This window comes from Orycteropus afer, unplaced genomic scaffold, assembly GCF_000298275.1.
Source record: "Orycteropus afer afer isolate SDZICR_OR568_19922 unplaced genomic scaffold, OryAfe1.0 scaffold00745, whole genome shotgun sequence".
NCBI lineage: Eukaryota > Metazoa > Chordata > Mammalia > Tubulidentata > Orycteropodidae > Orycteropus > Orycteropus afer.
The window spans coordinates 653,714-665,764 of NW_006922332.1; the positions used below are offsets into that span (position 1 = coordinate 653,714).

Consider the following 12,051-nt stretch of genomic DNA (forward strand, 5'->3'; position numbering starts at 1 on the left):
TCTAAGCACGTGAGAGAGAGTGGGAACCTCCCAAAACATTGTATTGTGCCACGCCCAACAGAAATAACCCAGGTGGATAGCTCCTCAGTTGCTCATAGAAAATTCCACCTTGGAGTTTACAAAGACTTATGGGTAGAAAAGCCACACTAAGTAATTTACTACACTGCATATGCATACCTTTACACATTTATTACCAGTATGTTATTAGAAAATGTAAAACATGACATTAAGGAGGATAGGTTGGAGATAAAAGTGTTTTTAATGTTCATAATTTCTTTCTGCACCTGGTGAACTTAAAAGCCCAATTTGGAAATCATTGCTGTGTTAAGGATTTAGGCTCTTAGAGAGTTCCTTACTTCATTTTTTACAGACTCTCCAGTAGGAGGGGCTATAAATGCGTGTACTCAGTATGTCACGTTAGGCTGGCAACACTAGGAAAGGCTCTCAGTAAGGATGAGCTTTGACATTCAGAGAAAACAGGAAAATCCCCCCTTCATTCTGCCACTTCTGCCCAGAGGTAAGCTCTTCCCTAACAGTTTGGTGTGTATCAGTGCAGCCTTCCAGACACTTTCCGTATGTGTATGTGTTTTTTTACACACATCCATATACAGGCAGTCCATGGATTACGCACATCCAATTTATATACAACCCATAAGCTAATACATTAAAAATTTGAGGAACAATGGTTCATAATAACAAATAAGTACTACTTCATGAGACACATCCAAACATTATTATTACTGTGTTAAAGGTGTTTTAGTGTACGTGAAAGTGTTTTTTTTAACATTTTTTATACATAGAAGGGTATACTCTATGCTAGATACAAAGACAGACATCTGACTAGTTGATGTTAGGTGCAGATTGTACCTAACTATTGCAACTTACTTATGTGCAAATTCAACAGATTAAGGAAAGGAACGTGTTTGTAATCCAGGGACAGCCTGTACATGTGTATATAAAATGGGAATGACCCTGCATGGGTCTCTCTGATGTCTTTTGTTCACTTACTGCATCATAGAGAAGCCTAATAGCCTAGCCGGCTGTGAATGTGGACTCAGGAGCCATGCTGCCTAGGCTTGACCCAGGCTTTGCCGCTTCCCAGCTGACCTTCAGCTTTCTGTGTGTCGGTTTGCTGGTCTGTAGACGGGTGAGAGGCGCACCCAGCTTAGCGTTGTTGGGGGAAGTAGGTAGATGTTAACATACGTGAACTTCTCTGCTGTTGGATCTGGACATTGGAAGCTGTGGGATGTACCTTTGCTTAGTTTACATTCTGCATTGGACTGGGTCTATGAAGCGTCTTTTCAGGCGCCTTGTTTTTTCATGACTCACTGTGTTGAGTGCTTTTCCTGCTTTCTCATTGAAGTTGTGTTTGCTGCCCTCTAGTGAACCAGCAGGCTTGCACAGCTCTTACCTGAGAGCATGCTGCTGGAAAACTCTTCCTTGATGTGTACATTAGATGTCGTCTGTCAGGTAGCGCTCCGAGAAACTTCTGGGTGAATCCACAGACGTGTGGTAAAATTTGTGAAATGTTCTTTTAGATTTTTGAAGAATTGATCTACAGATAACAGTGGAGAAATGAATAAACATTTTTTTATTAAATGAATTCCAGCACTTAGCTGCTGCTTTTTTCTGTTATTGTCAGCGACATCTATTTAACTGAGAAACCAAAGGCTACAATTCTTTATGAGAATTCTTTAGAAGAGGTGGTAGGGAGTCGTGTCTGCCAACTTGGTGTCCTAAAAATATGGCTGATTTGTTACTTAGGGAGTAAATCAAACTAAAGCAACATTTTTCAAGTTAACAGCCATGGAAAGACATTCTGGATTCATGGATTGGAAGACTTAAATATTGTTACCGTAATAGGACATTATTCCCCCCAGTTGATGTACAGATGCATCTCAATTTCTGTCAAAAACTCAACTAACTTAGTTGCAGAAATTGACAAGATGATCCTAAAATTTGTGTGGAAATAAAAGAGATCGAAGTAAGCTGAAATCTTGAAAAAGAATAACAAAGTTGGAGGACTCAGACTTCCCTGTTTCAGAATTTATTGCAAAGCTACAATAATCAAAACTGTGTTATTGGCATAAGGGCAGACATAGAGATCAGGTGAATAGAATTGAAAATCTGGAAGTGAACTCATGCCTCTGCGGTCAGATGATTTTTAACAACAGGACCAAGACCAGTCAGGTGGAAAAGAATAGTGTAGTGTTCACAACAGATGACGCCAGGACAGCTGGTTATCCCATGCAAAAGAATGAGGTTGGACCCAACCTCCCACCAAACACAAAAATGAACCCCAATGGAATCAGAGACCTGAAACTGTAAAGCAATTAGGAAAAAGCATAGGTGTAAATCTTTGTGACTTTGGATTAGTCAGTGCTTTCTTAAATGTAACATCAAAAAGCATAAGCACTCAAAGAAAAAAATCAATTGAATTTATCGAAAGTGAACACTTAAGCTTCAAAGGATACTGTCAAGAAAGTGAAAGGACAGACCACAGAATGGGAGAAAATATGTGCACATGAGATCTCCGACAGTGGTCTAGTATCAACTCTAGGCCATGTATTCATATCCCCTGATTAACTTTATGCCATATTCTGTCAGTGCAGTTGAATTCCATTATTAGCACATGTATTTTCAAACGGATTTAGCTGTGATCCTGGGTCAAACCACTTCCCCTGCCCTCTCTGTATGAAGGAAATTCCAAGTACTGTCTTACACCACTTTCAAGGGGAAATGAAACTCAAGATGCTAGGTAAAACATAAGCTTGGGAATTAAAGTTTAATAGCTAAGGGGGAAAATAGATTAAATTCACATCATCTTCAGATAGTTAAAGTGCTTAGTGGTACATCGCTGCATTTACGGCTCGCTCCTTGTGCTCCTGTCACGTGAGGTAAATGATAAAAATACTTTGTATGTCACATACCTGTTTCCAGCCAATCAGGAATCAGGATTATTTTTGTATGTCATAATTGAGTTTATTGTTTGGAGAAGAGCTTTCAGTAGGACTCAGGAGATAGAGAGGGCCACATATTAGGACTTCTTAAGTTGTAGTGAAGAGAAAACTGGTCTGGTTTGTTTAGCATTTTGAGATTTTTTTGTGAGTTCTGACTCTAGAAATGCACAACCCTATCTTTTTAGTTACAGGTTTTAATACTGTTTACTCTTAATGCTTCTTAAGGTAACATTGGATCACTGCTTCTACTTTTGATGAAGCAGTTTAATGGGCTGTGAAGGAAAGATTACCAGATATTCAGGGAGATACAGAATTTTATGAAAATGTCTTCAAGGTTTCAGTCATCTTTACCGATTTTCTTCTCACCGGGGCCAATTGATTTAGGTTCTAAAACAAATTCCTCTTGTTCGTTGAATGAGCTAGACAATATTTCACATCTTTTAAGGAAAATATCAACTGATATCAATGAGATTAAAGGCATGAAGGCAGCCCTTCTGACAGTGGAAGCCAGTCTTTTTGATCTGAATGTTCGAGTGTCCCAGAATGAAGCAAGCATTTCATCTCTGGAGGTTAAAATGAGTGAACATTCAGCATCCACATCAGAGTGCAACAGGCAGCTTGAAGATCCTCAAGAGGAACTCGATTTTGAATCACAGTCACGGACCAGTGACGTACAGATAATCGGCTTCCTTAGAAATATCGAGAAAGGTAAACTCTTCTAGTGTATGGCGTCTTCTAGGTGTTCATTCTTAAGGTCTTTCCACCACAGCCTGACTGTAACTCAGCAGAGGCAGTGGCTCATGAGGAACTTGAATTCTTCATGGACCTTTAATGACACATTTGGGCTCTTCATGATTTAACCCAGAAGCCTGAAATTGGGCAGCATTCCATCCATTATTCCTGGATCTCTTCGGAATGATGTTTTAGAAAGATAGATGAGGCAGAGTTGAAATGTGAAAGAGTAGCTCTTTCATGTACTGGTCTGAGTGAAATTATTTTAAAATACTTAATTTCTTGGTTCACTGTTTATGTTAGACCTATGTGTAGTAGTTGAACCTACTGTTTGGATTGAAAGAGCTTTGCTATAGCCTATTATGTGGTTGTTTTCCCAGCCATCCTACAAGGTACACAACTTGACCAGTGACACCTGTGCTTCAGATCTGATCCCAGGATTTACTGTGTTTTTTGCTGTGATAAGTTTAGAAGGAACTCGCCTCTTTTTTTTTTTTTTGGACACACCACTGAAGCATATTATAGTTTATGTTTTACATGAAGAAAGCAGCTGATAAAATTGCAAACTGAATATATATTTTAAAATTTAAAAACATTTAAAAATAAAACTTAGTACCAGCTAAGAGATTGGTGATGTATATGTTTATATTGGGTGAACAAAGCCTATTCTTTCTAAACTACTGGTAACAGATGTGCCAAAAGTTAGCACGCAGACATCTTGACAGTATTTTCAGTGTTTTGAACCCTGTCACACACATCCCTTTGTACGCTGTAGTATAACATGTAGTGTAACATCAGCAAGTGATGCCTCACATCTGCTAAGCACTCTGTGGTTTTCAGAGAAGCCTGATATCCTCCCACCCCTCAAGGAGCTTACCATCAAATCTTGAACAAGATTTGGAACCAGTGAACCTGGATAAAATCAGTTCTAGGTCACTATTCTGTTTTGCAGCATGACTATTGGGAAGTTACGAGCCTGTTTAACCAAAGCTCAAACCCACTGCCAACAAGTCAACTCTGAGTCGTGGTGACCCTCTAGAATGGGTAAAGCTGCCCCAGAGGGTTTCCAAGGCTGTTAGTCTTTGTGGAAGCAGACTGCCTCAGCTTTCTCCCAGGGAGGGGCTGGTGGGTTCAAACTGCTGACCTTTCAGTTAGCAGCCGGATGCTTTAATGACCGTGCTGCCAGGGTTCCTTAGGAACCTGTTTAAGGGATAATAAGTGCTGTAGCTTGAGCATCTTTCTTCATAGGTGATCCAGACGGTTATTTTTATGCAGTTGGGGAATCTGGACAGCAGAGCTCTGAGTGTCATACTTACTTGTTCATTGTTGAACAGTTGCCTTTTGGAGGCTCCGTAACCAGAGAACTCTGAAGGGTTGTGTTGGGTTTACGATTCTAATAGGTTTTGTTACCATGAAAGAGGAGGAGGGTGGGATGTGGGATAGGGAGATGGGTTGTAATGGTGAGAGCTCAAGTGATGGAGGAAGATGCTTCCTGCCATCTTGCGTGTGGCTGTGGCCCATCCCATGGTAGGGCCCTGGCCTTTCTGTTCTTTCCTCTTTATTTTATCTCCAGCCTTTTCGTCACTTTGGGAAAACTGCCTTCTTGACGTGGGAGGACAGGGGTGGCCTATGTTGCTTTCTTTGGTTCAGCCTTGTTGCTCTTTGGTTCATAGCATATGCTTTTCTTTTTTTTAAATACTAAATTATATCACTGAAGGCTTCTTTTTAAGACTTTCCGTTAAGAACCCAGAAAGGTTATATTTGGCATAATTTCTGGGTAATGCACATGTTGGTATTGTTTGTTCAAGTTTAGTGAAGTTTTAAAATTTATATTCTAGGACCTCAACAAAGGCAGTTGTTTTCCCGACTGCAAATTGACCCCGTAATGGCAGAAACTCTACAGATAAGTCAAGGTTGGTAATGATCTTAAAATTTTCATTATAGTCTGCCAGTTGTCAGTTTCTGTTTGCACTTCATTGGCTATGTCTTATGTTCCTCAGGTCTGCCCTGAGATGCTCCCTGTCGATCTGTGAAAACACTTGTAGGGCCAGGAGACGGTGTTTGGGTTTCCACCTCTTTCAGAAGCTTCCTGTCTTTGATTCCATTCCACCTAGTTTCCTGCCACTTACTGGCTGCTCACTCACTCACCTGCTGTCAGGGACGACTGACTCCCTAACTTCTTGTCCTTCTCTGCCAAGTCATGGCATTGCCCTGAGTTGCTTTAGCGTTTCCATGGCTTGTTACCTTATCTCCGGTGACCCTCACTTTTATTTCAGTTTAGGATCTTATTGCCAGGGTCACACCCTCGTGCTTCTTGGAGCCACTGTAATTTACCTGTGTGCCTGGTCCCCAACTCACACAGACACACACCATTGGTTACTGCAGGGCTGAGGCTAGTACCTTATTTATCTCCATTTCCTCAGTGCCCAGCTGTTGCTAGATGCCTGTTAAGTGCCTGATCAATGCCAAATGAATAGAGGAAACCCTTGGCTATATAAAACCTCAGAATTCAGAAATATCTTTCCTCCTGTTTCCTCTGTTTTCTCTTAGCCTGCCCTTCGTTGGGAGCTCTGGTTCTTTGACCACTCCCTGTCATCTTCTTGAATTTTCTTCCCTCTCAGGATGCTGCAGTCAGTGGCTGTATCCCTGACCCTTCACTGACCTCTGTCTCAGAGACAGGTTGTCCTCTCTGAGGGCCCTCCACCCAGATGCCAGATCCTGTCCATTGGCTAAGCATTCTAGTGACAGCACACCCCTGTAGCTTCAGTAGCTGTTCCCCTGCTGCCTGATTGAAGCTCAGGTGTTCTCCGTCCGTGGCTTTGCCCTCTCACCTACTCCATTCCTCCCTGCTTTCAGCAGAGGAGCTTGGCAGCCTGAGTCTGCTCGTTGGATCAACTTCAGAAGCTCATGCTCGTTTTCCCTTTTCTGTTTCTTTTAGTTTTTATTTTTAAATCTTCAAGTTGTTCTGTGAGGCTTGTTCTGAACGACTGTAGTCCTTCACTGACTATCTAGCGTGTGTTTCATGTCTTTTTTTTTAAGATACATTTCATTGAAATATAATTTATGTACAGTGAAATATGCAAAAGTAAAGTGATATGGGTCAATGCATTTTTTTCATTTCTGAGAGCCCCCCCTTTTTTTTCTTTTTAAAGAAGATTGATTGTGTTTCATGGATGCCTTCTTTAAAGATAGATTTCTTTCCTTCTCTCTTTGGTCTTGATTCTTTGAGCTGTTTGCTTTGATCATTGCTTTCAGGATGATTGCTGGGGGTCTTGGCTCATGAGTTGAGGGAGCCTTTGCCTTCACATATGAATGTAGATCCCGCCGTGGAGAGTGATTTGTCTTGACTGTACTTTGGGGGTACCCCCAGCGAGGCTTTTCCTCTCAGGCTGGTCTGCTTCTCCAAAGGGCATTCACACAATGCCTTGGTGGCCAGAGCTCTGAGCACCAGGTAGAGACAGGGCTGGGGAAGTGCCACACCAGCAGTGGTTCTGTAATGGTCAGTGAGCACCCCCCCCCCCATTCTGTATGATTTCTTCACCATGGTTCCTGGCATTCCTCTGTTTTTACGTCTGTGGGGTCCTACAGCTCCTCTTTCCTTCAGGGGAGGGTGTGTGTGATTAGCCAAGGGCATCATGAACTCAGCCGCCTTATTTTAATAGTCTGCACTGGATCTGCCAGAGACCTACAGGCCACTCCAGCAGTGATGAGCAAGAAGACACATCACTGACCTGTTCAGATATCTTTAGTTTGAGTTAGGGCGATATATGTGAGAAGTTCAAAGACAACAGATGAATTAGAGTTTAGGAAGAACTAAGTGCTGCTTCCTCGGAAGGAAGGTTGGGCAATCCTACTTCCGTAGTGATACTGCCTCGGAAACCCAAGGAGGGGTCGCTATGAGTCGGGGCCGACTCCACGGCACATAACAACATAACAACAACAAGTGCTGCTTCAGTAGACACTCCAGCTAGCCCTCTTCTCTGCTCTAGCTTCTCCTCCACCTTTTCCTAAGATCTCCTGTGCTGCCAGTTCCTCAGCCCTTGGCGGATTTTGTCATCTCAGTTGCTTCATTATGGGCTTGGAGTTCAGCATTTGCAGATCTAAGGTACTCCCTGCCATCTGTCTCAGTCCACTCTCAAAATGTCACGGTGGGTTCTCCTTTCCTAGCTGTTTCCTCTGTAGGTTTATGACCACCACCCCCCCTTATTTTTTTAAACTCTTTATTGGCATTTTGTGGGATTTCAGAAGGGACCAGAGTGAATGCATGGGTTCAGCCGGCTGTCCTCACCCAGAAGAGCTCATTAAGCTCCGAGTTGTTTGGCTCCCACTCGACCCAGGCTGTTCGTGTGAGCCTTCGAGGTGGCCAGCAGTTCCTGTAGACTGTCCAGATCTGTTTTCAGTGCTCACCTTACTCACCTTGGGAGCAGGTGACACTGTATTCCCAGGCTCTCTTCAGTCTCTGATCCTCTGGCTTCAAGGACCTCACTCTTTCTGTATTACCCTAATTATTCCCTTTCGTTCTCCTTAGTCAGTGCCTCTCCTGGCCTCCACTGCCCTTTCAGTGTCAGCTTGACCGTGTGTCCTGCCTTCAGCATTATTTTCATGTCTTGGAAGATGCAAACTCATAAAGGCGTTTCGCCTCAAAAAGTGTAGGGGGATGAGAAGGAGTCCTGCAGTCTTTGGACCAGATCCTGGGCCCCCCCGTGGCTGGCTGTGAGCCCTCACTGTGTCAGTGAATGACTGTGAGCTGCACACTGGTCACCTGCAATGGGAGCATGTACTTCTTAGGCTTCGTGTGAGGAGAGCGATGCCCAGCGCTGAAGACGCACAGCTTAGGAACATTCTTAGGTGACCTGAATCGACTCACTGCTTTCATTTCTTTCCCTCTCCTGAAGGGCAAGTCTCAATTTCTCAACTTTTTCCTAAATAATCTGCCATACTAACCAAATGTAAAATTAAATTTAGCTTTACCTTCTCCCTCCCCCTTTTAAATCTGTACTTTCATTTATTTCTTGTCTCCATGAATGGAGTAATGGGGTACTTGGTTTTCAGGTCTGTCCTCTCCTACTACTGACTGCTCACCAGAAGGCTGGAGGTTCAAACCCACCTGCCACTCCTCGGAAGGAAGGTTGGGCAATCTACTTCTGTAGTGATACTGCCTCGGAAACCCAAGGAGGGGTCGCTATGAGTCGGGTCCGACTCGACGGCACCTAACAGCAACAGCACTCCTGTTGTGTGTGCTGCCTCTCTGCTGCCCCCCCTCAGGGACGGTGGTTGAAGATTTCAGCGTCTGTGAGCTGCTGGGGCTGCCGGCGGTGTGGAGAGTGCTGTCCCCCCGGGGCTGTGAGAGCGGGACAGAGGCCTGAGAGTCTTTCAATCCAGAGCCTCACCTGTCCGGGGCAGCAGCCTCTGAACACTGAGCTCCAGGACTGGAGTCCATCCGTAGGTCTGTTTTCCAAAGACTCATTTGATCATGTCACTTCCCTACTGAGAAACCTTTTCTTGATTCCTTGTTACTTCTGGACTGCAATCCAGACTCCTGGACACATACAGGACCCTTCCTGGCAGGTCTCAGGCCTCCTGGCGGTGTACCTGCTCCACCCCCGCCAGCCCACACACGACCCGTCTCACGGCTGCCGGCTCCTTGTACCCGTGGCAGCCCTTCCCTTCGGCCTGGGGCTCTGCCGGGAGCCCTGTCTCTGCTCCTTACCTTGTCCCCCTCTGCTTCATTTCGGCCCCTTCCCTTGATGCTTCTGTCCTTGAGAAGCTTTTCCTCAGTTTCCCAGGATTGGAAAGGTTGCCTTAAGTTCTTCTGGCATGTCGCTCGTACTCTTTGGAGGCCACCTTTCTGTCATGCTGTTCTGAAATAGGTATGCAGCTGTTTTGCCACTCTTTCCTTCTTTGTGTTTGTGTACTTAGCACAAAGCTACTAGGTATTCCATAAGTGTTTGTCCAATGAATAAACACAAAGGAATATTCTGTGAATTTTGGTCCCTGTTATTTAGCTGTTAACTTTAAAAGGAGTGTCACTCGTTTGTTTTTTTTGTCAGTTGATGCTATGTTGGTAGGCACTCTGACTGATCCTGGGCTGAAGGTCTTGGCATGTTTTATAAAGTAGACAGGCCTGAAAAGTGTGCTGTAGATGATATTAGCTGATAGTTCTTCGCATTGAAGGCCTGAATATTTTCCTTGCTGTGTCTCTTTAAACACCCATTCATCTTAAAGTTCCCCTTCTAAGTATTTCTCTGCCTACAAACAGGTAGAAATGATACAAATTCACATTTTATCAGGATAAATCCCACTTAGGAGTGATACTGTGCTCGGTGATCAAAGCTGACTGTACAGAGTAGTCGAAGAACTGCATCATCACTGTGCGTCGTAGCATTAGGGTCAGACATTACCCATGTTCATAGGAAAGATTGCTGTGCTTAAAGTAAGTGTACACTGTTAAATTGTCCCAAGTGGCTGCCTCCCAGAGGCTTCAGTACTGTAGGTGGAGGAGGTTCACAGGAACGCTTGGGCACGTGACATGTGAAGACCATGCCTTGAGTTCTCTGAAAAGTCGCCTGCGGTAGAATCACAGCCTCTTCCTGGGGAGAACCGAGTATAATTTTCTTTTTAAAATAATCACAAATATGTAACGGACTGAAGTTCTTCTCACGTTGTATGATGTTGGGGATGCAGGGTATATTCCAAAGTAAACATTTGTGGCCAATTTTTTTGGCTCAGATTACTATGACATGGAATCCATGGTCCATGCAGACACCAGATCATTTATTCTGAAGAAGCCCAAGCTGTCTGAGGAGATAGTAGTGGCTGCAGAGCACGAGGCGGGGACGAAGACTGCAGATACCCTTCGGGTACTTTCAGGACACCTTATGCAGACGCCACGGTAGATGGTTTCTTTTTCTTGTGTAGCCTCTGTGTGGACTAGATAGTGCAGGCCGGCCCTTGTTCCCTCCCAGCTCCTCCCCTCCCCGTCAGCCCTCTCCAGCCCTCGTGTGGAGCGCCAGGGTCGAGGCAGTAGCCGGGCCAGGCATAGTCAGCCAGGTTCCGCCTGAGAAAGTCCAGGGCGTGTTTCTTGTTCAGAGGGCTGTCAGCCTGAACATAAAACTCGGTGTGCAATTGAGCTGTGATAAGACAATTCTTTATACATATCTAGGAAATAAATGAAATGTAACTAGCCAGGTGACTAAAAGCAAGGGATTTCTCTAGGGAGAGTTAGCAGATGGGGTGGGGGTGAGTCTTCCCTTAGAGAATGGATGGAGTGTTCTGCAAAGGAATGAATATGCAGCTCAGAACGTTAGCGTGATGCAGACCTGCTGGCCATTGTCTTCTGAGTGTAGATGCTGTTTTTTCCGTTTATTTCCCTGTTACTCTCTGAGGGACAAGGTGAGGGGAAATTGTCCTCAGTAAGTGCAGGCTGGCGGGCCATGGGTGGTCCTGTGGTGACTGTCCATGGCCCACCATGCCTTACAGCAGTTCCTAAGGCCGTACCTGGAAGTCCTAGCAAGTCTTTTCTCACTGGACATGAGGGACGTGAGCAGGGAGGGGTAGTTGTGCGCAGGAGCACTGAAGAGGCACGGTTTTTTGTGGTCGTTTCCCTAATTCTGTGGTGTTTTCTATCTGTCTGGCAGAGATCTTGTACAACCAGATAAACCTGCAAGTCCCAAGTTTATAGTGACGCTGGATGGTGTCCCCAGCCCCCCAGGATACATGTCAGATCAAGAGGAAGACATGTGCTTTGAAGGAATGAAACCCGTAAACCCAACTGCAGCCTCAAGCAAGGGACTCGGAGGCCTCCTCCACCCACAGCAGTGGCAGTTGATGAGCAGGCAGCTTGAGGACCCAAATGGTAGCTTTTCCAACGGTGTGTTGAGAGCTCAGCTGACCCCTTTCAGGGGATGTCGCTGTGAAGGACTCTGGGGCATGCTTTTCTGCCTTGAATGAATGTTGCTTGGAGGCTTGGCGTTTTCTTCACATCCAGTGGTAGCCTTTCCTTTTCCTTCAGACAAAACTGCCAGTTAAATTTGAGCCAGTGATCCAGTGTGGATGTGGGGCTTGGCCACGCGGCCTTCGCGGGTTTGCTTGTTGAAGACTGGGCGCTTACTCTTTGTGCCTTATTTATTTACCTTTTTTAATTTAAAAACTCGATACTTATGTATTTCCCCTTGTACTCATAGTCTCTCCTGTAATTAACGTGGCCTTGAGAAAAAATTTAATTCGGTTTTTGGTGCTGTTTCCGTTTCAGTGACATTTTCTTGGGAGGCATTTCTTGATTGATTTGTTAAGAGAGTTGGAGGTGTAGAAAGGACCTTATGTGTAAAGTTACACTGAATGACAGCATTTGGTTAAAGGC

General features: G+C 44.5%; 1 protein-coding gene across 1 annotated transcript in view; it reads left to right on the forward strand.

Moving 5' to 3' along the window:
* The window catches only part of ZC3H14 (zinc finger CCCH-type containing 14), a 48,253-nt gene that overhangs the window by 27,186 nt on the left and 9,016 nt on the right, over positions 1–12,051 (forward strand). The window contains exons 8-10 of the mRNA XM_042783214.1: positions 5,531–5,605; positions 10,422–10,584; positions 11,330–11,562. Coding sequence (XP_042639148.1) covers positions 5,531–5,605; positions 10,422–10,584; positions 11,330–11,562 — 471 coding nt within the window. The remainder of the gene's footprint in view (positions 1–5,530; positions 5,606–10,421; positions 10,585–11,329; positions 11,563–12,051) is intronic.